Below are 23,960 nucleotides of genomic sequence, written 5' to 3'. Positions count from 1 at the left end.
GTACTCTGAGCCCTAATGTGTGTGTATTGTTATAAAATGAACAGTTTTACAACTTTGTTTTTGGCAGACACATTTATTACATGAGTGTTATTGCTGATGCACACACAAAGACACACACACACACACACACACACACACACAACATCAAGGAAATGGAAAATAAATACATCTCTTCGTTAAGTCAATGTTGGAAATGTAAGAGTTTTTATTGGTTATGAGTAGTGTGCTTGCAAACCGTATTAAGGAGTCAGACTTCTTGAAATCATTACAGTTTGTTATGTTTTCTGAGTTTCGAGATGAATAATGTCATGGAATGTTTAGTCGCAAAGTCTCATTACTGACAACACCGGTGATTGTGCTCTGCTTCTCCAGTTTCACAACAGCGTCTGAGGTTTTCGTAAAACACAACGAGGCAACGGAGATGACCAGAATCCACACATGATTTAGATCAAAATAGCAAATAAGGCAATGACGGTTCCTAGCAACTAGCTTCCCCAAGCGGACATCAGGGAGCCACTGCAACCACAGTAAAAAAAAACAAAAAACGACACTACGTCTTAAGGTCAGAGGTCATATTAGTTCCTGGAGGCTGTTAATGTCTTGGTAATGCAGTTCTGATGCAGCATGAGTGACGGCGCACCCTCCTTGATCAACTCTTTGCTACGGCTAAGACCTTGTGGAGTTCCTGCCTGTTTGGCCAACACTCCGCTTTCCGGAAGGTCGTCCCCTGTGTGCGTGGGCCAGCGGTGTGTGTCTGTGTGTAAGTGCTGCAGCTGGGGCAGTGGGATCACAGTTTGGGTTGCGTGGCCAGCTTTATCTTCAGATTCTCTGCCAGCTTGTCCAGGAACTCAAAGGTGTTCAGGTAATCACTGCGTGTCACACTGCAAAATAAAAAGCAAACCAAAAAATAAATAAATACAGGAGAGAAGGTCAGGGAACTGAATGAGTTTTAGTCTTCACCAACCCTGACTGGTGGATTAGCTGGTCGGAATTGAAAAATTCTATCTTTTACAAATAAGTGAACGCAATATACCCAGCTACCACAACAGCTCTTTTCTGGGTTGTCTAGCTGAACCGAGCCAGAGTCAGTATCAGTGACAGTGTTTCCTGTGACCATAAAATTGTGCAAGTTGGAATTACAAAAATATATTTGCTTAAGGGAAACATGCCAATTTTGAAAAAACACATTTTTGATCAAAAGTTTTGCCGCTAGGATAAGTTGGTTTTTCAGCCATATCAAAATTTGTGTATTTTCCACAACTGAACACTTTTTTCACATCATATAAGTCACATGATCAACAACTGTGTTACTACTAGCAGAAAAGACAAAGAAGACAACAGGAAGTGGGAGGATGGTGATGATGCACCATGTTTTTAAGTGTTGACTTATTATGCGAAAAACTTATTTATGTGTGATTTTAATTGCGTTTCTTATTTAACGCAAACACCACAATTGTGAAATTATGTTTTTCGACATTAGCTGAATTTCAACAAAGTTTTGCGCACATTTGTAGTGTAAAGGCAGCCGTTGAGATGTTTTTAAAACTAAATTCAACAAGAGCAAAAAGTTGTTTGAAGCTTCAAGAAAGAAGACTTAATTTTCTACACATGAAGGTAAAGATAGTCTAAAATATAAACTCTGTAATTCTGTTGTCTTTCTTCTCAAATTTTACCTATTAAACTGCAGAGCGGTGTAACACCCACTGCTCCCACACAGTGACATCACCTCTGACCCTAATATAACTTACTAATGACTGATCATCATACAAAATCCTCATAAGATTATAGCTAAACAAATAAATAATTTAACAACCAAATACATAATAGCGATAATCTTCAACAGATGTGAATTATTTATTTTAAAGATCTTCTGGTAAAAATATCATGTCTTGTGAAATGACGTACATTACATTTTCAGAAGTCCAAAATGAACTTAGTGACCTGTAATCTATCCCATAATGCCTCTGGATTTGCTGATTTTTTTTGCAGGAAGCATGAAGTCCCCACTGTTGGAGAGACCAATATTTAATCTGACAATAAACATTTAATATTTTAATTAAAATATCCTGACAAAGGAGAAGACAACTGAGCTGTTCTTGGTCCATTGTGGTGAAACTACAACTGTTGTAATTCAGTATAAAATCTCAGTGGACTTCACCCTGTGGGCCACAATGTTCAGGCACACTGTAAAACATTGACAATCAAGAGAAAATGTGTTTTCCTGGTCAAGGTCAGAAATTTAAACAGTTAAAAAGGAACATAATTGATTGCTCACAATAATCTTGTTCAATTACATGACTCCCAGTACGAACATCAGAAAAACAATGTTTGCTTTCCTGTCTATGGATAAAGCATGGAATATCTTGTGTTTTAGTAAAAGCATTACACTGTGGCTGTAATTCATTGGTCTGCTGTTAGTATTGCTGGGCCTCTAGAGAACAGGCACAAGAACAATGGCACGGTTTTCCCCTGTGTATTATAAGTTACTTGGGCCCCCACCAGGCTAAGCATTGCTTATTTATTTAAATTTTTTTTTTTAAATGTTTGCATCTTTTAAGACTTTATAGTCGGCATTCAAGAATTTCTCTTCCAATAACACGTAATTATCAAGTGATATTTTCAAATTTCCTATCAACTTTATACATTTTTAAACTCAAAAACACGGCGGGCCGCTGATTGAATGCCTGCCGCAGCACCCGAACCACTGGGCTTAGCATGTTTTCTGGGGAAAACCCTGAATGGCACTCTGCGACATTTGACCTGGACCTATGTCCAAGTAAAGCAATAAACCTGGCCTGTTGCAATAAACAATAAATTAATTAACCAAATGATAAATGCAAGCTTGATAATTTCCATGTGGATGATTTATTGTTTTTCTATTTTCTCTCTTTCTACCAAAAACTGGATGACGAAAGTCTTCATTCTGGTGGTTTTGGTCTCAACTGTTTGAAGGACAATTTTGCTTACAGGAACTTCAGTGTCCATTTTGCTTGTTGTCTCGGTTGTTTTGTTTCTCTATTTGGGATATTTAAATTGTCTTCATGTTCCAATGTTAAATTTGTTAGAAATTGAAGTTTATTGATCTTTCTGCATTATTATGCCATTACCATTACATTATACCATTATATTGACAATTGTCTCAAAACAACAATATTATCATTTATTGCAATAACTTCTGGGATAATTTATCGTCCAGCAACATTTGTTATTGTGGCAGACCTACCTGCACCATAATACCAGAAAGGGATTTACCCATAGAGCTATGAGTTTGTGTCTCTAATAAATGTGCTGGTAACGTACGATGGACGTGACTTACTTTGGCATTCCTTTGATGCAGATGGCCAAGTCCTTGGTCATGAATCCAGCCTCGATGGTTTCGATGCAGACGGCCTCCAGAGCCTCAGCAAACACCCGGAGCTCTGTGTTGTTGTCCAGCTTCGCCCGGTGGAGTAGACCTCGAGTCCAGGCGAAGATGGAGGCTGAAACAAACACATCCACAGCGTGAGGACAGGCTTCGGTCAAAAACACCAGGGCGCATATTTGTGTAGTAAGAATATTCCTCTGACCTATGGGGTTGGTGGAGGTTTCTTTGCCCTGCTGATGCTGCCGGTAGTGCCGCGTCACCGTGCCGTGCGCGGCCTCAGCCTCCACGGTGCGTCCGTCAGGACAGATCAGAACACTGGTCATCATGCCCAGAGAACCATACCCTAAAAACAACCATCAATCATGAACTTTGGTTGGCGTAATCGGGAGCAGAGGTTCCTTCAATGTTCACCAAATGGATCTTTCACCAACCTTGTGCTACAGAATCCGACTGCACGTCGCCGTCGTAGTTCTTGCAGGCCCAAATGAAACCTCCCTCTGATTTTAGGGCCTGGGCCACCATGTCGTCGATGAGTCGGTGCTCATACCAGATTCCTTTAGCCTCAAACTGAGCTCGATATTCTCTGAAAGACACAAGCAATCCTCTTTCAGTTCTGCGTCACTTTGTTTGTTATTCTAGCAGTTTAGTGAAGGTCTCACTTCTCATAGATCTCCTGGAAGATATCCTTGAAGCGACCATCGTACTTCTTCAGAATGGTGTTCTTGGTGCTGAGGTACAGTGGCCAGGCCTTGGACAGAGCCATCTGGAAGGAGCTGTGGGCGAAGTCTCGGATGGACGAATCGGTGTTGTACATCCCCAAAGCCACACCACCGGTACCTGGACAGACACAACAACATGAACCGATCACACTGGAAGTCCTCATGAAGAATACAAAGAATACAAACTGCATTAAAAGTGTCATTGTTTACTCAATGACACTTCATGACAACAGTCAAAAACATTCATGAGGACTCCTTCTTGTTCATGACAGTGTCATGTCAGTCTTATGCACACCCCTTCAAATAAAGTGTTACTGACAAATCTAGATCCTGTTTGCAGGTCCTGGAAAATGAACAATGGCTAAATGGAAAGCAGGGAACTTGTGCAAAATTTCAGGAATGTTGAAGCACATTTGATTTGAGTGAAGAATCTCTACTCTGCATGAGCAACTCGATGGTGAAAGACAACGTGCTAAATCTGAGATGTTTCTGTGAAATGATCAGCTCTTTCGTATGTCGTGTTGTGTTGTGAGTTTGACTGCACTGCAAGTTGACTTCCTCTTTACCTTCAAATTGATGGACGACATATTTGACCGGCTCTCCTTTCGTGGGTGTGTAGATCATCTCTACTTTCCCAGGCCCTGGCACTACAAAGTCAGTGGCTTTGTACTGTGGAGCGCATAGAGAGGAAGAGAGAGTTAGCAGTGTATTAGAACCCACCGAAAAGTACAAAAATGATAAGCGTTGTGCAAAGTTCATGAAACAGTTGTAAGGACGTCAGCAGAAAGAGTCAGTCGGAGTATCTAAGGCACATCCATTATGTAACCAGCAGATTTTCTTACCTTTCACCTACACTTTTCCCCTGAACACACAACTGTTGACTTTGTCACAGAGCCATAAAGCAACCTGCTACCCAGATGTGTGATCCTAACTCGTCAAGGCAACAGAGGCAGGTCCAAAGAGCGGGGGATGAAATTTAATTATTGATCCGGAGTCTCCTGGCAACCCCACAGTGTCTCATCCAACAGTGGATCTGAGATCGCTCATTAGTACACAAAGTGCTGAGGCCTGTTCTAGTGTGCTTCAGGAGCAGCTTTGTTAGGTAATAAACCAGCTGGTAAAAGCTGGTAATATGATTCCTGCAGGGCAATAAAGCAATAACAATATATGTCACAATACACGTGATCAATATCAATAAATAATACGTCCGATAGAATTTTCAATAGTTTCACTGAACTCCGATCCAGAACCACACAGCATTGTGGGGGATGTAGGCAGAGGAAAGGCTTTAGCCACTCAACCTCTCATGGTTCACTCGATAATATTACCTGCAATAACTAGAGGGAGCATGTAGACATTAAACATGAGGGGTCCCAGGACTGAACCTTGGGGTACCTAACATGTGACTTCTGTTCACTCCAAGTCATTGGTAACTTAGCTGTTGGAAAAAATCATTATCCAAGGTTATTTAAATTATGAGTTTATATGTTTTCATATTATTATTCTTTCATGTCTCTTCTTTGGCCCCTTTTCTTTTATGACACATTATTTACTGCTCTTTGGATGTTTGCTTGAAGATTAGAAACACTACACACTCTTCTTGTTTTATCAATGTTTGTTTGGAGATTAGAAATGCTCACTCACTCTTCTGGTGTTATCAAACTGTCTGTCATAGACAAGTCAGCTTTGTGCCTTGTAAGAGCACCTTAGAACATCCTGTGGCAGAGTTCTCTGACAAAACTATCTGGGTGACTATGTGAAGAACCCCGACCCTCTTTTCCTTGACGTGACAATAAAAAGCAGCTAAGAGGTGAGAGCCGGTGGAGTTGATGCCAGACAGTTGTTTGCTTGCGGTTCTCCGTGTCTGGCTTCTCTCCCCTCTTCTGCAGAAGAGTAACTTGTGTCTCTGGTTGATTCCTTGCAGGTTGGGAACTAAAATAGACCCAACACTAGCAACAACTTTTCGAGTAACATGCGCAGCAGCAGTTTCAGGTCTGGCCACTGTGCCTCATAGCTGCTGACAAATAAAAAACAATGGAGTGGAGTGAAGGGAGAAATGAGTACAACAGCTGGAGAGGAAACTGTAGACACAATGGGAATGTCATATAACTAGTTTCGAAGTATTTACAACAAAAAACTAATCAACAATTATCTATATTGACTGGTGTTAAGCCCTTATATCGCGATATGTTTTGGTTGTTTTCTGGAAGCTTGGAGGAGTCTCCATTAGCAGTGCTGAGGACCAGCTCACCTGGTCTCCGTGTGCATGCCTGCCGATGATGATGGGCTTCACCCAGCCGGACACCAGGCGGGGGATGTTTTTGCAAATGATGGCCTCCCTGAACACGGTGCCTCCCAGGATGTTCCGGATGGTCCCGTTGGGCGAGCGCCACATCTTCTTCAGCTTGAACTCCTCCACGCGCTTCTCGTCCGGCGTGATGGTGGCACACTTGATGCCCACGTTGTAGCGCCGGACCGCCTCCGCTGCCTCGACCGTCACCTGGTCGTCGGTCGCGTCTCGGTTTTCCATGCCGAGGTCAAAGCTGAGCAGGACGACAACAAGGAGACCGGAGACAAGGCTGAATTATAGCTAACGACATGCAGAAAGTGGACATAAAAATTGTAGGAGGTAAAACACATGTGCACTTCTATGGCAGAGGCATTAATGTAAAGGACAGAAAAAGATTTTAAGAGAGCTCACTGAATTTTCAGAGGTCTTTTAGAGTCGATGATTTCATGGGTCTCAGCTATTTTAGCAGCAAAAGTGAAAATATAAAGCTACCCATGTCATGATTTGATTTGAGAGGCAAGATAATGGCATCCTTGGACGAAGATAGTCGAGTTTGACCAGTCCTGATCTAGATCTAGATCATTCTACAAAAAACACAGACGCGTCGTCTCATCTCTTGAGCAAGTTGATCGTTATTTTCCAACAAATGTCTGTTCTTTACTCAAGTTATGGGCCATATGGAATCATGTGACCTACTTGGTTACAGGAGAGACATTAAGTTTCACTTTGTAGCCTACATCCAGTCTTGACTCTGTGAGAAAAAGAACAACAGATTTCTGTTTTTATTGAAAAATCTGTGATCTGCACATCTTCTAGCTAAATGTGGCCAAATCAAAGGATTTAAACCTGGAAGACACTAAAGATATTTATAATCTCTGTACCCCAGGCATAGATGGGTCACCAATAAAGAGGACGCTCTGTTGCCATTATTATTCATGCTTCATTAGACACAATTTAGAAGCATGCCTGGAGCGTCAACTAGCCAGGCACTGATGGGAGCTGAAGCCACTGCTTTACTTAGCTAAAATAATGAACACTAAACTACTATGAATGGATTTAGAAATTAACTTACTGTCAGAAGACGGAAGCAACCTTAATGTGAGGTGAAACGGAACGTGAGCTTGTTTTCAACTACAGAATAATTCAAACAGCTGCCGGGGTTCTGCCCGTTCCACACTGCAGCTAATTACGACTCTTCAAAGACCCGTCACAGAGTTCACATCATTAACACCCTGTTCCTCTCTTAGACTCCGCTATTAGTGTCTTTAATGAGGAACATTTTGAAACACCGAGACACAAGCAGTCCTGTGTGCAATGACTGACTGGTTACGCATGACCTCCAACAAACCAGTGGAACAAACACAACCAGATCAGAATGCTGTTCATTTCCTGATATCAGTGTTTTCCCATGCTGCTCTACAAGGCACACTGCTGTGTATATCTTTCGCGTTTTCCTGCTTCCAGTCCAGTTTATTTGTATAGCACATTTCATCAACAAGGCAACTCAATGTGCATTGCACCAATATCTTGATCAATGCTCCAGTTATTAGGAATCAGAGTAAACTCTAAACAGGTGGGGTTTTTAGCCTTTGGTTTAACGGAACTCGGGGTTTTGGCAATTTTGCAGTTTTCTGGAAGTTTTTTTTTTTTCTCAGATTTGTGGTGCATAGAAGCTGAATGCTGCATCTCCACATTTGGTTCTGGTTCTGGGGATGCAGAGCAGAACCAGAAGACCTGAGAGGTCTGGAAGGTTGATATCATTTCTTTCTTCTTTCTTCTAAGTTTTCCTGGCTGACTTGGTGAAATTTCTTCCTTTTGTCTCCTTCAATCAAATCAATCAATTAAATTTTATTTGTATAGCACATTTCAGCAAATAAGGCAGTTCAAAGTGCTTTACATCATAAAAACACACAAAAAAATCGACAATTGGAACATTACATTTTTCAAAACTTTTGTTATGCTTGGCATATTTTCGGTACTTGATTATATGTTGATGTGGATTAATCCTCTTTTTTTATTTCTCTCTTCAACATACACCTCATTGCAAATGATGGCTGATTAATAGGCTTTCACTGAACTGCGATAATCTGAATCAGGTGTGTTAAAGCAGTGAAACACTGAAACATGCAGAGCAGTGTGTGTCGAGGACCGGGGTTGAGAAACTCTGGCTTATTGTCGAAACCTGAGAGCATCTGTGTGCACTCGCTGCCTTTGTTTGAAGAGGTGACCTTTTCCCTAGTTTCCCCTCCCCGTCCTGCAGAAAGTTTAAACCAGGACACAAAAACTGATGAATACAGAGCAGAAGATGGAGTCACCAGAATAAACTATTCATTTAATTGATTTTCTCACTTTTTTTTAAGCTTGAATTCGAATAGCTACTTGTTAGTTTTACTGAATCAACAAATCTATAATTTGTCCATTTCACAAACATCTACAAATGGCTGATTTGCAGTAGGAATGCACCACTCCATTCCAGCAGATAAAATAGGCAGATTTTCCCTTTAACTCTTCTGTCCAATAACTTACAAATCCATCAACAATTTGCAAAATAATTTCATTTAAATGCATGAAGACTCCCTTTCTTGGAGTTTAAAACACATGAAGCTGCATATATTTTATGCATGTTGATTTGAATTGAATAAGAAACCAGGAGAAAGTCATACACTTATTTGCATTCATGAATGGGAATGCTGTAATCACTGCTTTGCTTTCAGTTGGATTTAAAACCTGCACCGCTTTGGTTATCTTTTATGGTAAGTGCTTGTTACAATTATTTGATAAATTGAGACAAAATTTAATTCAATCATCAGTTATGTGTTAAAGTTACTGGGGGGGGAAATAAATCAAAATCAAAGCAAAGCAAACATGAGAATCAGCCAGGAAAAGTCTAATCAGTGCATCTGCAGTTATTACACTGTGTCATTTTAATATCACACACTTACTCTACACACTTCCTGTTTCACCTTTCACTGGGGTTCAATCATTTTAAGCTAGTGTCTGCATGGACGTTTTAGAAATTTTGGGATTGGAAAGTAGTTTGAATAAAACAAGAAATTCTGTCAACACCTAAACATCAATGCTAGTGACTTAAGGCTCTGAGGACTCTTGGTGTGGGTAAAATATTAACTGCTGAGATAAACTCTACAAAATCATCCGTTTGTGAATAAAGAACTGGCGGAACTTTAAGTTTACTTTTTGAGTTGCTCAATCTCTGACAGTTCCACCTTCTAAGACTCTATTTGTGTAACAAGGTCAGTATTACACAATACTTATCATAACTGGACTTTCAGAACTTCATCACAACAGATCATTAACTTTTATATGATATCATACGAAAAAGAGTGATGAAATATTTTTAAATGTATGCAAATGTTCACCAAAAAAAGGCAAACATTCAAAGTAAAAAAAAATGTGTGTATTATGAGCTTTATATCCTTTAAACATGACAAAAAGTCTCCTCCTCAAAACACGAGGAGTTAAATTAAAAGACTTTTAAGGTTTAAAAACTGTTTCCGCTTTATTTAACAGCTTTGAACATTTCCTTTCATGTCTTTCATTTTTTACTTCCCATGCTGTGATTTGTTCTTTTTTCTGGAATGATTAATAGGCCAACATTGAGCAACTGCAGCCATATTTTCCACTTCCTCCCCAAGACAAACCCACCTTTAGATGAAACCTCTGTAAGTTAGCTCTATCCAAGTTAAGTTATCAATGCAGCCATAGTGTTGCACTGGGATTTATATTGTGAAACATCCAAAGACATCCCCAAGCTGTCTTGTTTAAAACAAATTTCACAAGATGAGTTTAATGAAAACAAGTTATACAAGACATGCAAGATCTGCAGGAATGGTCACTTCATATCGGCAGCTACAGGATATGAAGCTGCAACTTCACAACAGCAACTATTGTGAAGTTTTTTTAAACATTTTGAATGCTAATTGAGAGGGGAGAAAAGTATAATGGCACAGTAGAGCCATCGCAAATAGAAGAAGAAGAAGAAAAAAAGCAGTACATTTCTGCCATCAAACTCAGAAAATTTCAGGTTAATCTCAGAAACATTCCAGAATAAGCAGGAACATTTCTGAGCTCCGGTAGTTGAAAATGTTTGACATTTGGACATTTTCAAAGTTTCAAAATTAGAAATAATAATAATTTTAAAAAATCTAACATTTTTGAGGGGTTTTTTTATAGAAAATTTCTGAGATTACGCTCAAAACTTTAGATTTTTTCTCCTGTAAAATGTCCACTTTTGGAGCTCAGAAATTCCCTTTTTTTCTAGAAAATTTCTGAGATTAATATCAACAATTTCTAGCAAATTTTCAACTTTTCAAACTCTGAGATTTCCAAGTTTTTTCTACGAAACCTTTGATATAAATCTCAAAATGTCTGAGTCATTTGGTGGAAACTTACTCCTCCTTTCTCTTCCTATCTAAAATTACCCTCATGTACCGTCATAAAAAAATGACAGTATACCTACTATTTTTTGGTGTCACGTTTTGATTTTGAAATCCTCCATCACATTTGAGGGTAAAACAATCAACGACCTCCTCTCACCTGTGCAGGTCCAGCTCCAGGTAAGGGAAAATCAGCTTGTCCTTAATCAGCTCCCAGATGACCCGAGTCATCTCATCGCCCTGCATCTCCACCACTGAGCCGGCCTTGATCTTCTGAGACATCTCAACACAAACACACACGCTGTGAAGAAAAGAAGCGCAACAGATTGTATGTAGTGGCAACCCAAAGAAAGGGGGCTAGTCATCAATAGATTGTAGGAACAGAACACACAGCTGCTCTGTTACAGATTTTTAGAGTTGAATTCTGTCCGTCAAGGAAAATGTCAGAATTCCTTTAAGAAATTCAAAGATTCTTCTAAAAGTTTTCCTTGTGGTTATAAAACATGAATGAATGGTTGCAGATTACATCACTTTGCTGAAAACAGTAATTATTTTTGTGATATTACACATGTTATATATTGGCTGTGCAAAAAAAAAAAAAAGAAAGAAGCTTTTGTACATATTTCCTCTCAAGATTAGATTTTGAGAAATAATTTTGGATTTCTAATTTTACTGCTGGAGAAGATCAGTGTTCTTGATGTGGCAGAGGCCAATATCGAAATTTGCAGGTCAGATGTTTACAAAAATCGGTGATCGATAAAGCAGATCGGTGCTTCTCTCGTGCTTTAATCGTCTGAATTAAAACAGATGTTCGCTCTCTGTGAAATAATCTCTTCGCGTTATTAAATACGAGCAGCCCGAATAATGACTGAGCATTCAATCTGCACCGCCAGATTTCCTCCATAATAATCCTCTTACGTGGTCTTTTGAACAAGCCACATAAACATATGCTTTACACATGCACTGACTGAACAGTATGGAGGTTTAAAACAACAACAAAAACAATAAATTAATGAAACAATAATTATTTCTGTATAGGTAAAAATGTAACATTTGCAGTAAACCGACAAAGTTTAGATGTTAGAAGAAGTTGCGCTTGTTGACTGTTTGGTATAATTACACAGTATTCCCAAAGCTTCCGGGATTGCTTCATGATAACACGGGACCAGACAGACAGCTCAGACGGCCAACAAGCAGTTGGTCCATACCTGGAAAGAAGGAACCGCTAACAGAACCAGTTGAGCAAAAACGACTCTGATAAGTAACTCCGTGAAACACAAAACCAGGAAGGAGTTTTCTAACGCAGCTCAGGGCCTGAATGGACTCTTTATGCTAGCTCCACCCGACCAGGAACCAGGGGCGCCACAGAAAACACCGTGTCGTTTTCTGCTTTCTCCAACACAAGCCTTCTAAAGCACGACGATGTAACGTCATATTTCGTCTTGGGGGCAAGAAAACTAAACGTTAAGCTTTAGCGACAGAACAGGAAGATGCACCGAGATAAAAGCACAAAACGAGAGCATCTTGCTTCCCCGTAGTTCGACATTATCTAACTTTGCAGTAGCCAGTGTTTAAAATGAAGCGCTTACCTTCGGTTTAAGAATAAAAATCCAAAACAGAGTCAGAGACGACAGGGGGAACCGGACACAGTGATGTTTGGACCGAGGTGACAGCAGATCAGGCTGCTCAAGCAGAGCCGGCGACTTGCAACGTTCCGCCTCTCGTTGACAGAGAGCCAATCAGTGAAGAGCTTACGACTATCGCGCCAATCAGATAAGCCCACACAAAAGGAGGGGCAACTCAACTCTCTGATTCGACCTTGCGATAATTCACAAATGTGTGCTTATCTACGTCCACGCCCAGTGACAATCGCTCTACTGTGTGGAACTACAACAGTAAATAATAATAATAATAATAATAATAATAATAATAATAATAATAATAATAATAATAATAATAATAATAATAATAAAAAATTAGAACATTTCTGAAGACATTTAAACGGGGCCTGCTAAAGTGTCCCCGTCTGTGGAAACTCAGCATTCTGATTGTAAAAATGAGCACCAGTGCTAAAGTAAGCTACAAAAAACAAAACAAAAATTCACATAATTGTTTTGGGAAGATCCTTTATACCATTACCACACCAAACAAAACCAGATTCACTGCATCCAGGGAGAAACACATGCTTACAAATCGTATGCAAGGTATTGAGCAATGTGTCTGTGTGATAGTTTCCTGAGAGTGGAGTTATCGGCTGGGAGTGAAACTGTGACTTTTGCCCTAAATGCTGCACTTACACACGTGGACATAATTCTGTTAATGAATTAAAAACCTACAATGGTCACTGAAATAACTTACTAAAAGTAATAAATAAAGACTTACTGAAAATGCACCAATGAAAATCAGACATATGAATGTCAGTGTGTGTGTATTTGTTTAGCTGTCCTATATAGGCATATTTACTAACCTTCTAAAGATCAATGATCCTCATGGGGATCAAAGCCAGTCCTAATACAATGGACACCCTTGTTCAGGGTCAGAGGTCAAGTTTAGATGTAAATTAGCCTTTGGTTAATCTTAGGGTTAATAATACAACTAGTAACCATTAGGTTTAGGCGGAATATGTACCTTTAAACATTATTATTATTTGCTGCTTGGGTATGTGATGGGTAAAGATTTGAAGCACAATTTAACTGTTGGTGAATAGATCAGGGAATAAAAGCTTTTTTTGTGGTTGTTTGTGAACGCAACATTAAACTTTAGGCAAATATAACAAAATGACTCCGGGGTGAGGGGTCAGATTGCTGTGGTGCTTAGAACCTCTTTCAACTTTGAGTCAAATTAACTCAGTGAATCTCACATGCAGTCAGTTCATGTGAAAAACACTTCAGCTGTTCAGTTGTATGTGTTGTAAAAGTCTTCCCATCGGAAAACAGAAAAACTCGAATTAATGATTTAAAAGTGAAAAAATGTCGTGTTGGTAATAATGCAAAAGAAAAAAAAGACAAAAAAGGTCAAAACTGTCTAAGATAAAAGCAACCATAAGATGGCGTAATGCGACTGTTCCATGATATTTGATTCTCTTCCTGAACAAGCGCCAGAATTCATAATGTGGTGCTGAGGAGAGAAACAAAGGATCTCCAGACTCCATCCATATTTTACTTCTTTTTTTTTTAAACTTAAACCTACACAGCCAGTGTTAAATTAAACGAGTTGTTCCACGGAGTGTCGCTTTAAGAAATGAAACAAGACACAGCACACAGGTGGATTTCTTGTGAAAACACACGTTTCGTCCTCCTTGGCTTTGTGTGAGTCTCCACTGGAGTCTGGACGATTCTGGGATTCTAACGAGATTTTCCAGAGTCGGGTATTGATCCGATCAGGAGGAAAGGCTGCGCCGGCTTCCCAAAGCGAGGATCCCTTTGTTGTCTCCCACACCTCCACTTTGAAAGAGCACCAGAGCTTGGCGAGACCTGAAAGGCGTCATGTGACTCTCAGTTGTGGCAAGATAACCACGCAACGAGAGAGAGAGAGAGAGAGAGAGAGAGAGAGAGAGAGAGAGAGAGAGGGAGAGAGAGAGAGAGAGAGAGAGAGAGAGCTGAGGAGGAGCCTGCTGCTATAAGATGCACTCCGCGCACCATCAGCACCAAAACTTCCAGTTCGCACCATCCATCCTCATCTCTGGCGCGCGCACACACCGCATCCTGGCTGCTTCTGTTTGATTCCTCCTCCCTCCTCCTCCTCTTCCTCCGACCCCTCTCCCCCTCCCCCGGCTTTGGAGGGTTGCACAGGTGCATCCCCGGGTTACTGCTCGCTCCCGGCTGACTTGATTATGGTCACAGCCCCCGCGGTGCCAAGGTGGAGCCGCAGCGCGTATCTCGGATCGGTGCGCTTCTCCAGGGGCTGGGATGCGCACCGGGCACCTCCCGCTTCTTGCCGAGTTTTGGGTCTGAGGAGGAGTCCAGCGGCGGCCCGGGGCGCAGAGGCAGGAGGAGCCAGTCGACCCGGAGCAGGATGCCGGTGATGAGAGGGCTGCTGGCCCCGCAGAACACCTTCCTGGACACCATAGCCACCCGCTTCGATGGCACCCGTGAGTAAAGCAGCTCTGGCTTTTCTTTTTTGCGATCCCTTCTTTCTTCCTCCCGAAAACATCCATTTATTTGGGGGAAAAAACACACTTTTGTTCTCCTAATTTAGATGCATGCACAATTGGAATTATTTTAAGGATTCAACTTTGAAAGTTTCCATGCCAGATTTTCTCTGCAATGTCTCAGAGGTTCGGATGCAAACAGGTGGTCCAGGTGCATCCCAGAATTCAGCAGGTCACTACATGTGGGTCAGTTATCAGTGTCAAGGCAAATATGGAAAATATGTATTTTCCATTGTAATGCTCTTGGCTTGAAGTTCTGCACGTTCCCTGGGATGTCAGGGAACATAGCGGTGCACATTTGTGGCATAAATGATCACTTATCGTGATAAATTTCTTATCATGATATTAATTTATTGTTGTTGCTGATGTTTAAAACCCCCCAAATCTGTCTTTGTTGTCAGGATTGATAATTTTATTGTATTTTCTCCATTGCTCAATAAATAATATATTCGAAAATACATTTACCGTGTGCAGATAAGTGACACAAACACTTTTTGTGACTGCTGTCCTGAAGAAGCGTATTACAAATGGGAATGTTTTGTCAAGTGCAGAATTTGTGTTTGTGGGACTTTAACTACTTTGACACACAGTTACCTAAAAATGTGTGATAAATAGTTCTTACCATCATTTTTATTGATATCGCAACACTTCAAAATATCGTCATAAAACTTGGAAGTCCGTATCGCCCACCCTTAAGGCCAGGCGTTATGGAGTATACAGTGCTGCTCCTCCCCCACCTGTTGCTGTCAGCTGCTGTATAGCTGACTGAATGAAAAACTTGGCTGCAGACACCAGCAAACAAACCTGCTAGTTATCAGTTCATTATCGTCCCAGGTCTGTGCAGAGGGGGTCTGTGCAGATACAAAAAGCAAAACGGTGTATTACTCTCAAAACTGCGAACTTTGACCTGAAAATATGAACTAAATTTAGCGAGTGCTCACTCTAAATATTTGGTTTAGTCCATTCTTAAAAACTCGAATGAGAATACATTTATTTTTGACTTTATTATCAATGTAGTCGTAATATTTTTGCAACTTTTTTCAATAATTGTTGCATTTCATTTTGTTTTTAGAAGAAACATAACTAGATAAAATTATACTTACTCTTAATTTTTATTTTTTGAGTAACTATTGCGTTGCTGTAAGAAAAAAAATCACTAAAACCCGATGTCGGGCCCTCTCAGAGCATCAGTAGATTATTTCGATTACAAATGTGCGCAAAACTGTCAATAATCCGCAAGTGCTAAAAAAAAAACACCATTAGACAGTTGAGGTGTTTCCATTAAGAAACACAATTACAATCACATGAATAAGTTTGTTCACGTGTTAAGTCATTAAACATGCAGCACCATCATCCTGCAACTACTTCCTGTTGTCTTCTTCTTCGCGGTTTACACCAGTAGTAACATCCTGTTGTTGATCATGCGAGTCGTGTGACAAAAAAATGATTCCGGTTTTACAAGATAAACCAACTTTGATGTGGCCCTTAAGTTCCTGCACTTGCTGTGTTTCCTTTAAGTGAATTTATTCCTGAAATGTGAAGTTGCATTATTTTATGGTCAAACTGGACGCTCAAGCTGCATTTTTTTCCCCTGATATATATAAACATACAATCACCTACTCTTTTCACGTCCTGCTATACCTTTTCTTCTTCTGTCGGTATTCGTTCTGCAGGTTTGTTTTCGTCTGTCCGTGTCAGCCAGTCAAACCAGACAGCTTAAAGTTCACAACGTGCGGCCCACTCTGATCGTTCCTCGTTCAGTCGTTATTCCGTCTGACTCAGCATCACGCTGCTCTGCTTCTTCAAAGCCACTAATCAGGCTTTTTTTCCCTACTTCGGTTATTGCTCGTCACTTACAGAACAAGATGTTTCTGCTAGTTGTTTTTTTTTCATTTTAGGTTTGCTTTCTCTTCATAAGTTGTTTTAATCAAGAAGAAAATGTGTGCTTCAAGCCAACATATTCGAGGACGTCACGTTAACCGATAAGGGAACAGATTGTGCTTCTAAGTACATTCATTTGTATTTTACTGGCTGTTTTTCCCCCTTTTTTATTCACTCATGTTTATCTGTATAGTGTGTGGCTCCAATCAAACATTTCAGGAATATTTCATGAAAACAATAACTCACATAAAAGTGAACCAGGGCAGACTGCAGCAATGTGTTTACTGATGGCGGATTCCTGAGCCTCCTGTGACATCATCAACACAAATATTTACCGAGCAGAATCAGACCTTTGTTTTCTTGGTACAGTTTGTAACAAAAAACAAAAACAATAAAAACAACAAAACACACACACACACACACACATATATATATATATATATATATATATATATATATATTTAAATATACAGTACAGACCAAAAGTTTGGACACACCTTTTAATTCAATGAGTTTCCTTTATTTTCATGACTATTGACATTGTAGATTCACACTGAAGGCATCAAAACTATGAATAACACATGTGGAAATATGCACTGAACAAAAAAGTGTAAAACAACTGAAAATAGCCCTTATATTCTAGTTTCTTCAAAGTAACAACCTTTTGCTGTGATTACTGCTTTGCACACACTCTGCATTTTCTTGATGAGCTTCAAGAGGTCGTCACCTGAAATGGTTTTCACTTCATAGGTCAACCTGCCCTGTCAGGTTAATAAGTGGGATTTCCTGCCTTATAAATAGTAATGAAAATAAAGAAAACCCATTGAATTAGAAGGTGTGTCCAAACTTTTGGTCTGTACTGTATATATATATATACTGCTCAAAAAAATAAAGGGAACACTCAAATAACACATCCTAGATCTGAATGAAAGAAATATTCTCATTGAATACTTTGTTCTGTACAAAGTTGAATGTGCTGACAACAAAGTCACATTGATTGTCGATCAGTGTTGCTTCCTAAGTGGACAGTTTGATTTCACAGAGGTTTGATTTACTTGGAGTTATATTGTGTTGTTTAAGTGTTCCCTTTAGATTTGTAACAGTGTTGCTTTAAAGACGGCTGAGACGATACAGGAAACACAGACAGGATGTCCTTCCTTCCTTCCTTCCTTCCTTCCTTCCTTCCTTCCTTCCTTCCTTCCTTCCTTCCTTCCTTCCTTCCTTCCTTCCGTCCTTCCTTCCTTCCTTCCTTCCTCCCTCCCTCCCTCCCTCTCCTGGTGAGTGTGTCTTTGCGAGCAGACGCGATGAGCAGCCCGAGTGTGTTTGGACCCATGCTGTGTTGGTGGGCGGGCGAGAGATGCTTATATACCGCGTCCGAGGCGGCTCGTCTCTGCCACTGTGTTAAATATTCAGGGTGAGGAGGGGGGCTGCTGGCTGCCAGTGTTCCCCTCTTCTCTCTTTAAACCAGTTAACATGTGACAGCGCGGTGGAAAAGATGACTGTGAACGGGGAGGAAGCGAGAGGCAGATCCAGATCTCGCTCGGAGGATTTAGCCGAGAAGCTAAAGCAAACAAACCGGCGGCGGCGCATTTAAACGCGCTCAGTCTGAAAGGCAAAGCGACTTGCTGTAACATGTCATATGTCAGACCATGAACGCTGCATTATTCATGGGGAGAGGTTTGTAAACATGTGCTCCTCACACTGCTCGCTGCTGACACACAAATCCTTAAAATGCTAACCAACCCCGTAAGGAGGAGAGCGGGGCCAATCTTCTCTGAGAGGCCCCTCCGCCAGCCGAGGTGTGAGAATTACACACCTCCAGCCGAACATGCGCAGTTTTGGTAATTAACAGGAGAGGATGTCAGGGAGGGGGGTTGAAATGAGAGGGTGTGGGGCCGGGGCAGGTGGCGGAGGAGAAGGGGGTAGACAGGAGGAATTATTGCTAATGCTGCAGATAAAATTCATTTCTGGTGTCAAAAGTTGCTTTTCCGTTTTTTTTAAAAGGGGCAGTGTTCTGTAAAATCAACCTTTTTTAAGTTTTAGATCATGTTATCATATTATTCCCTCATCAAAAATATATCTGGAATGTTGCTTTTGTTCCTTTAGGCATGTTTAAAGAATCCTTTAGCCTCCCATGAAAGTCGTTGCTCTCACCAAGCACCAAGCCTCTTCCACTGAGTTCCTTCAGACTAGCCAGCAGTAATCAGCAAACCCTTGACAGAGCTCACAGGCTACACTTAGCTGGTAAAAAAGCGTTGTTAAAGGGTTAATTAACAGAGGAGTGCTGTTCTGATGGCTTCCTGAAGGCGGAGTTTCAGAAAGAGCTGGGGTTTCTTAAAGAGACAGGGGCCCAATTTCAAGGAGTTAATTGACAGAGCAAATTTTCTTTTAAGTCAAATTTATTATATGCAGCATTTTTATAACAACTAAAGCTAACACGGTTACTTGGTTGTGCTATAAAATGTCTCTATGTGCCTGGAAGAAACATAATACTGCCCCTTTAACAACACTGAGCGATTAGCTCATTGTTAAATCACACACTCTGGTGAGAATGGATGAGAGGCCCCGTTATCTGCCGGCCTGTGGAAGTGATGGAAGCTTTCTGTCCCAGGTGTAGTTGTGTGTGTCGGGGTGTGTGTGTCTTCTGAGAAGGGTTCTTTTTTTTTGTTTGCGATTTGAATCAGATGGGAACCCTGATTAATCTAAAAAGCCATTCATCTCTGCCACAGACCTCGCTGAAAGCACTTCATTTGCCGTGGTTACAGGAGCGCCAGCAGCTTTGTCTGTCTGCGCCGCCGCTTTTAGATGCTTGCATATAAAGCTTGGGGGATCTCTCAAGTGTTCCCCTCAGAAATATCTCCAAATCCTCAAGTCTAAAGCACAGGAAGCAGAGCAGGTCAAGTGAAATCTAAGAACAGCTTCTTGTTGTTAAAAAAGTGTCTCGCAAATAAAGCTACATGGAAGTTTAGCATCTTGCTAACTTATCTCTAAATAGATTTTGTCACATCACAAACTGTGATTTCAGCATATTATCGAACATGAATGCAATTTTAACCCTTAGTTAAGGATCCGTCTGCGAAGTGCTCATGTAAGACATAGTTGTGCTAAATGCTTGACAGTTTTTTGATACTTTCTGTTGGTCTGTTATATATATTTCTAATAAAATACATTAAGATTTATTTTTTCAGTGTTTCAACACCTTTTCCAGACCCGAGTCAGACAATGGGGAGAAGAAAATCTCTATAGTTTATGTAGTGACCTTGCTGTGATTGAATTTTATTTTTAATGACTGCCTTATTTGGCAGGAATACATAAAGAAGTCATAACTTGCAGTGGCGAGAACCATCTCTACCCAGACTGGCTAATTGTTAGCTGTTATTGATGGTACAGTTAGCATTATCTTCTTAAAAAGACCTTCTCACAAATCTTTTTTCTTTATCAAAGCTCTATTTGAGCATCTCTGGTTTCAAACCTGCAATACTTTGATAAAGAAGAGCTGAGCTGGATAGATTTAACTGAATGCAGTTTATGAATGATCACATCTTTAATCCTGACGTAAAACACAAAACGAGCAACTCTAATGCTCTTTTGTCATTATGGCTAACTTGCAGAGGCAAAACAGCAACATGTTCACTGGTAAAACATAAGCTTCATATGTCTTCAGTGATTACAGATGCTTGAAACTGTTATTTCTGGGCAAAAAAATAAATCAATAAATAAAAAATAGACTTTGCCAAAAATCAGCTTGAAATCCGGTTTCATTATATGACATACCATCTCATGTCCCCTCAGGAAGTTTTCTATTTTGTTACAAGAGATACTCTTACTGTAAAGACTTCATTTTGATCACACGTTACTTTGCTACAAAGCCGTTTCAGAGCGAGTTGTTTCATTATGTCTCCTTCTGAGAGCTGTGAAGTGTCAAATCATCTGACTTCCCTTCCTTCTCAGCCCATCACCCCTCCCTCGTGTTCATTAGTTGCCACCCACCCTGTTTTTGTGTGTGTGAGTGTGTACCTATGTGCACACAATAAGTGAGAAAATGAGTGTGAATGGGTGCTGGGAGGAAGGCTGTGCCTGTGTGGTGAACCTGTGCAGGTCTGTGCCGTGTGTGTTTGACAACAGAGCTGCCTGGTGAGGCATTGTTGTGCCTCAGGTGTGTGTTGCCTCTGTGGCGCTTTGTTCTTAACCCCCTCGCCGCCTCAGCCCTTGGCTTCCAGTCCTGCAGGAGCAGATGTAATGACAGGCAGAGTAGTGGATGAGTCGACTATCTGTCTCTCCGCTAGCGCCGCTCATTATGCTTTACACCGAAGAAAACAACCGAGATTTATAGCTCTATGAAAATGTTATGCTAATGAGTAGCATCATGGTTGCTGTCCTGAGGAAATACCTAATATCTCGGCTCAGTGTAGTCAAAGTTCTTGACTATGTCTAAACTCTGCACTGCAAAAACAAAATCTTACCAAGGATTTTTTTTTTGTTCTAGTTTCTACTGGAAATACCATAGTACTCTTTAACTAAGACAAAACTAACTTACAAGAAACTTTTCAGCAAGACATGGGAGTCGATAAGAAGCCAATAATTCCTTCATATTGATGAAAAAGTACTAGTTCCACTTACAACATGACATTTTCCCCATGTTACAAGTGAAAAAATCTGCCAGTGATTGACTTAAAACCAACTCATATTTTTCTGAAAAGGTACTTGTAAGTTAGAATTTTGACTTATTTGCAGTGTACTTAGATGTTTGTGCTAGAAACTAGACCAACAATACTTGGTAATGTTTTATGTTTTTTGCAGTGTAAAGATGCACAGATCAGAATTTTGTGGCCATTTTCTGGGCTTTGATTTCAGTAAGGCTCTCACCTGCCTGTACTGATTTTGGCACTTTCCAGTTTTTGTTAAAAAAGAACTTTAAGAACAGCATTTAATTACCCTTCCTACCTCAAATGAACATTAATCATTTTATCTTAGGAGCAGAGGCAATATCACTTCACATTTTTGGGAAAGCAGTTACTGTGAAAAACAGAAAATAATTAGAGTTGACATTTCAAACCGGCTTTAGCTTGTTGTAGTAGCGATTAGCGGAGTTAATGTGAGGCTAGCATTGCAAACACAATGGCTTTGTGTGTGTGTGTGGTTTCAACACACTGCTAACAGTTCCAAATCCAGCATGTCCCGTGACACACACAGCTTTAACCTCACACTGACCAAACGGAGCACCTTTTCTTTTCTGCTTTCAGTTTTTAACACCTCGACATTTCTGAAAGTGGCTCAAAACGAGGGGCTAATTCACCAAACAGTGCACTCTCCTCCAGTCTGGCAGCTCTTCTACTTCCTCCCTTTGCTTTATTCCTGCACTGGATTCATGAAGCAGTTTACAGTAAACAGGTGTAGGAGGAATCCCGTCCAGTGAGTGAGTAGATGGGAGCAATTTGTGTCTTTTTTTAATGTTTAATGATCAAATTGTTGATTGATCTGGTGTTTAAATCTCTTCACATTTTTCTACATTGTTTCATTGGAAATTTTTTTCTTATTTTATGTACTATGTTGCCACCAATTTACATGGGCACGGGAAACAATTACAAATATTCTTGCATGTTGAAGACTAAAGAAGATAAGAGCATTCATAAAAAAAAATGAATTAACAATAAATTATGTTGAGATATTTTAAAGCTATATTTAGAAAAACTTGTAGCCTATTAAATGAAGTAAGAACGTCACACACCATTTTTTTTTACAACATAAATCAACTATTTACTTTTATTGTTCCAGTCTACCACAAGAGAGAGAGTTATATTTTGTAAAACATGAAAGTTCCCTGAGGTGTGATTTTAAAAAGTATCCAGAAAATCTGAATATTATAAATATAAGATATTTTATTGGTTTATGAGTGGAAACTGCTAAAGCCGCTGACCAAACAGAATGATAATGAACAGATGGGCTGCTTATGTGAATGTGTTTTAATTGACCGTACTGATGGCTGCCTCACTGAGTCTGGCATCATCTATTTTGCTGGTCCAGTTAAAACATGGGAAAATAATTTGAATAACATTTGGACCCAAAAATGTATAACCTGCAAGTCAAAATATGACTTCTGTTGTTATGACTGGACAAAACGACCAGAAAGGAGAAGCAAGTGATATTTGACAGTGGAGACAAATGGATGCAGAAAGAAAGGATTGATCTGGAATATGTGGATATAATGGTGATTTTAAATTTAATTAAAATGTAAAATAAATAGAGGAAGAAAGCACAGGAAAGTCTAGCAGTATGCAAAAGGACAGCTCATATTAATTCAGTGTAGTTACAGCATCAGCACATAAAAACTGGAAGGACAGATACGCACAAAATCATTGTCTTCTTGTGTTACCAATGGTTACCTCCAAAGGAAAGTCATGACTGCTGAACATTTTTGAGAATTATCTTTCTAAGTAAAATGTTAAATTGCTGGAAACAAGAATTATGTGAAGAGCAGTGACAGCATGTGGATATGTGAGTATATACGACTGCCTTCACTGTAGAAGCCATATAGTTTGCCTACAAAGTCTGAGTTTTATTTTTGTTTTCGGGCTCTCTTGTGTCACCTTTCGCCGTCCACCCCTTGTCAGCAGTAAAACAGAGATGTTCCGGCAACATCCAGTAAAAAGGACAATAACTTGACTGAGCATCCAGGCAGCACTGCAGGCGTTTCTTCTGTGATGGAACGGAAACAAATGTCAAAATCTCAAGCTGCATTTTCCCACCTGGTTTGAGCTGTTCAGTTTTGAGCTCAGTAACGTCTAACGGGTCCAAGCTCTTCACTTCCGCTTGTCAGACACACGGAATGAGCCGTGGCGAGGCAGAGAGAACGAACGAATTCCGAACGAAAGACAGGTGAACAGCGCAGACAGGTAGAGCCGCAGACAGAGCCAGGAATAGTCACCGGGCCAGGTGGTCACCGAGGATGTCACCGTGTGCGTAAGAAACGAGAGACGCAGAGGACAGAAGAAGCAAAGTGTGCAGGAGGAAGAGGGCTGAGGCTGGGACCGTAATAGCAGTAAATGAAAGTGATGAAGCCAAAGTGACAGGAGGTACATTCAGACGGCTCTGGAGTAATGCGCTCAAATAAGAAGCAGATGAATCCAGGCTCCAGCTCTATTAGACCCCAGACTCTCTGCCA

The 23,960-nt window shown here is 40.3% G+C and overlaps 2 protein-coding genes across 2 annotated transcripts in view; one reads left to right on the top strand and one right to left on the bottom strand.

Moving 5' to 3' along the window:
- Positions 1–57: 57 nt before the first annotated feature.
- Positions 58–12,512, bottom strand: idh1 (isocitrate dehydrogenase (NADP(+)) 1). Its single transcript, XM_028023436.1, has 9 exons — positions 12,357–12,512; positions 10,928–11,068; positions 6,335–6,626; positions 4,650–4,752; positions 4,024–4,201; positions 3,796–3,947; positions 3,567–3,707; positions 3,317–3,479; positions 58–881 (listed from the first exon to the last, which is right to left on the bottom strand). Exons 2-9 carry the CDS (start codon positions 11,047–11,049, stop codon positions 788–790), a joined length of 1,245 nt encoding a protein of 414 aa, XP_027879237.1. The 5' UTR covers positions 11,050–11,068; positions 12,357–12,512; the 3' UTR covers positions 58–787.
- Positions 12,513–14,383: 1,871 nt separating this feature from the next.
- kcnh3 (potassium voltage-gated channel, subfamily H (eag-related), member 3) overlaps positions 14,384–23,960 on the top strand; it is a 168,086-nt gene continuing 158,509 nt past the window's right edge. The window contains exon 1 of the mRNA XM_028022865.1: positions 14,384–14,857. Coding sequence (XP_027878666.1) covers positions 14,782–14,857 — 76 coding nt within the window. The 5' untranslated portion in view covers positions 14,384–14,781. The remainder of the gene's footprint in view (positions 14,858–23,960) is intronic.

Source organism: Xiphophorus couchianus, chromosome 7 (assembly GCF_001444195.1).
Source record: "Xiphophorus couchianus chromosome 7, X_couchianus-1.0, whole genome shotgun sequence".
In the NCBI taxonomy this organism is placed as follows: domain Eukaryota; kingdom Metazoa; phylum Chordata; class Actinopteri; order Cyprinodontiformes; family Poeciliidae; genus Xiphophorus; species Xiphophorus couchianus.
The sequence above is the reverse complement of the archived record's forward strand: the minus strand, read 5'-3'. Positions and strand labels throughout refer to the sequence as shown.

Coding starts and splice junctions, on each gene's coding strand:
- idh1 (XM_028023436.1), bottom strand. CDS start 11,049: ATGTCTCAGAAGATCAAGGCCGGCTCAGTGGTGGAGATGCAGGGCGAT. Junction 4,202..4,649: donor TGTCGTCCATCAATTTGAAG/GTAAAGAGGAAG, acceptor GTGTCTGTCCAG/GTACCGGTGGTGTGGCTTTG. Junction 3,480..3,566: donor AACCTCCACCAACCCCATAG/GTCAGAGGAATA, acceptor TGTTTGTTTCAG/CCTCCATCTTCGCCTGGACT.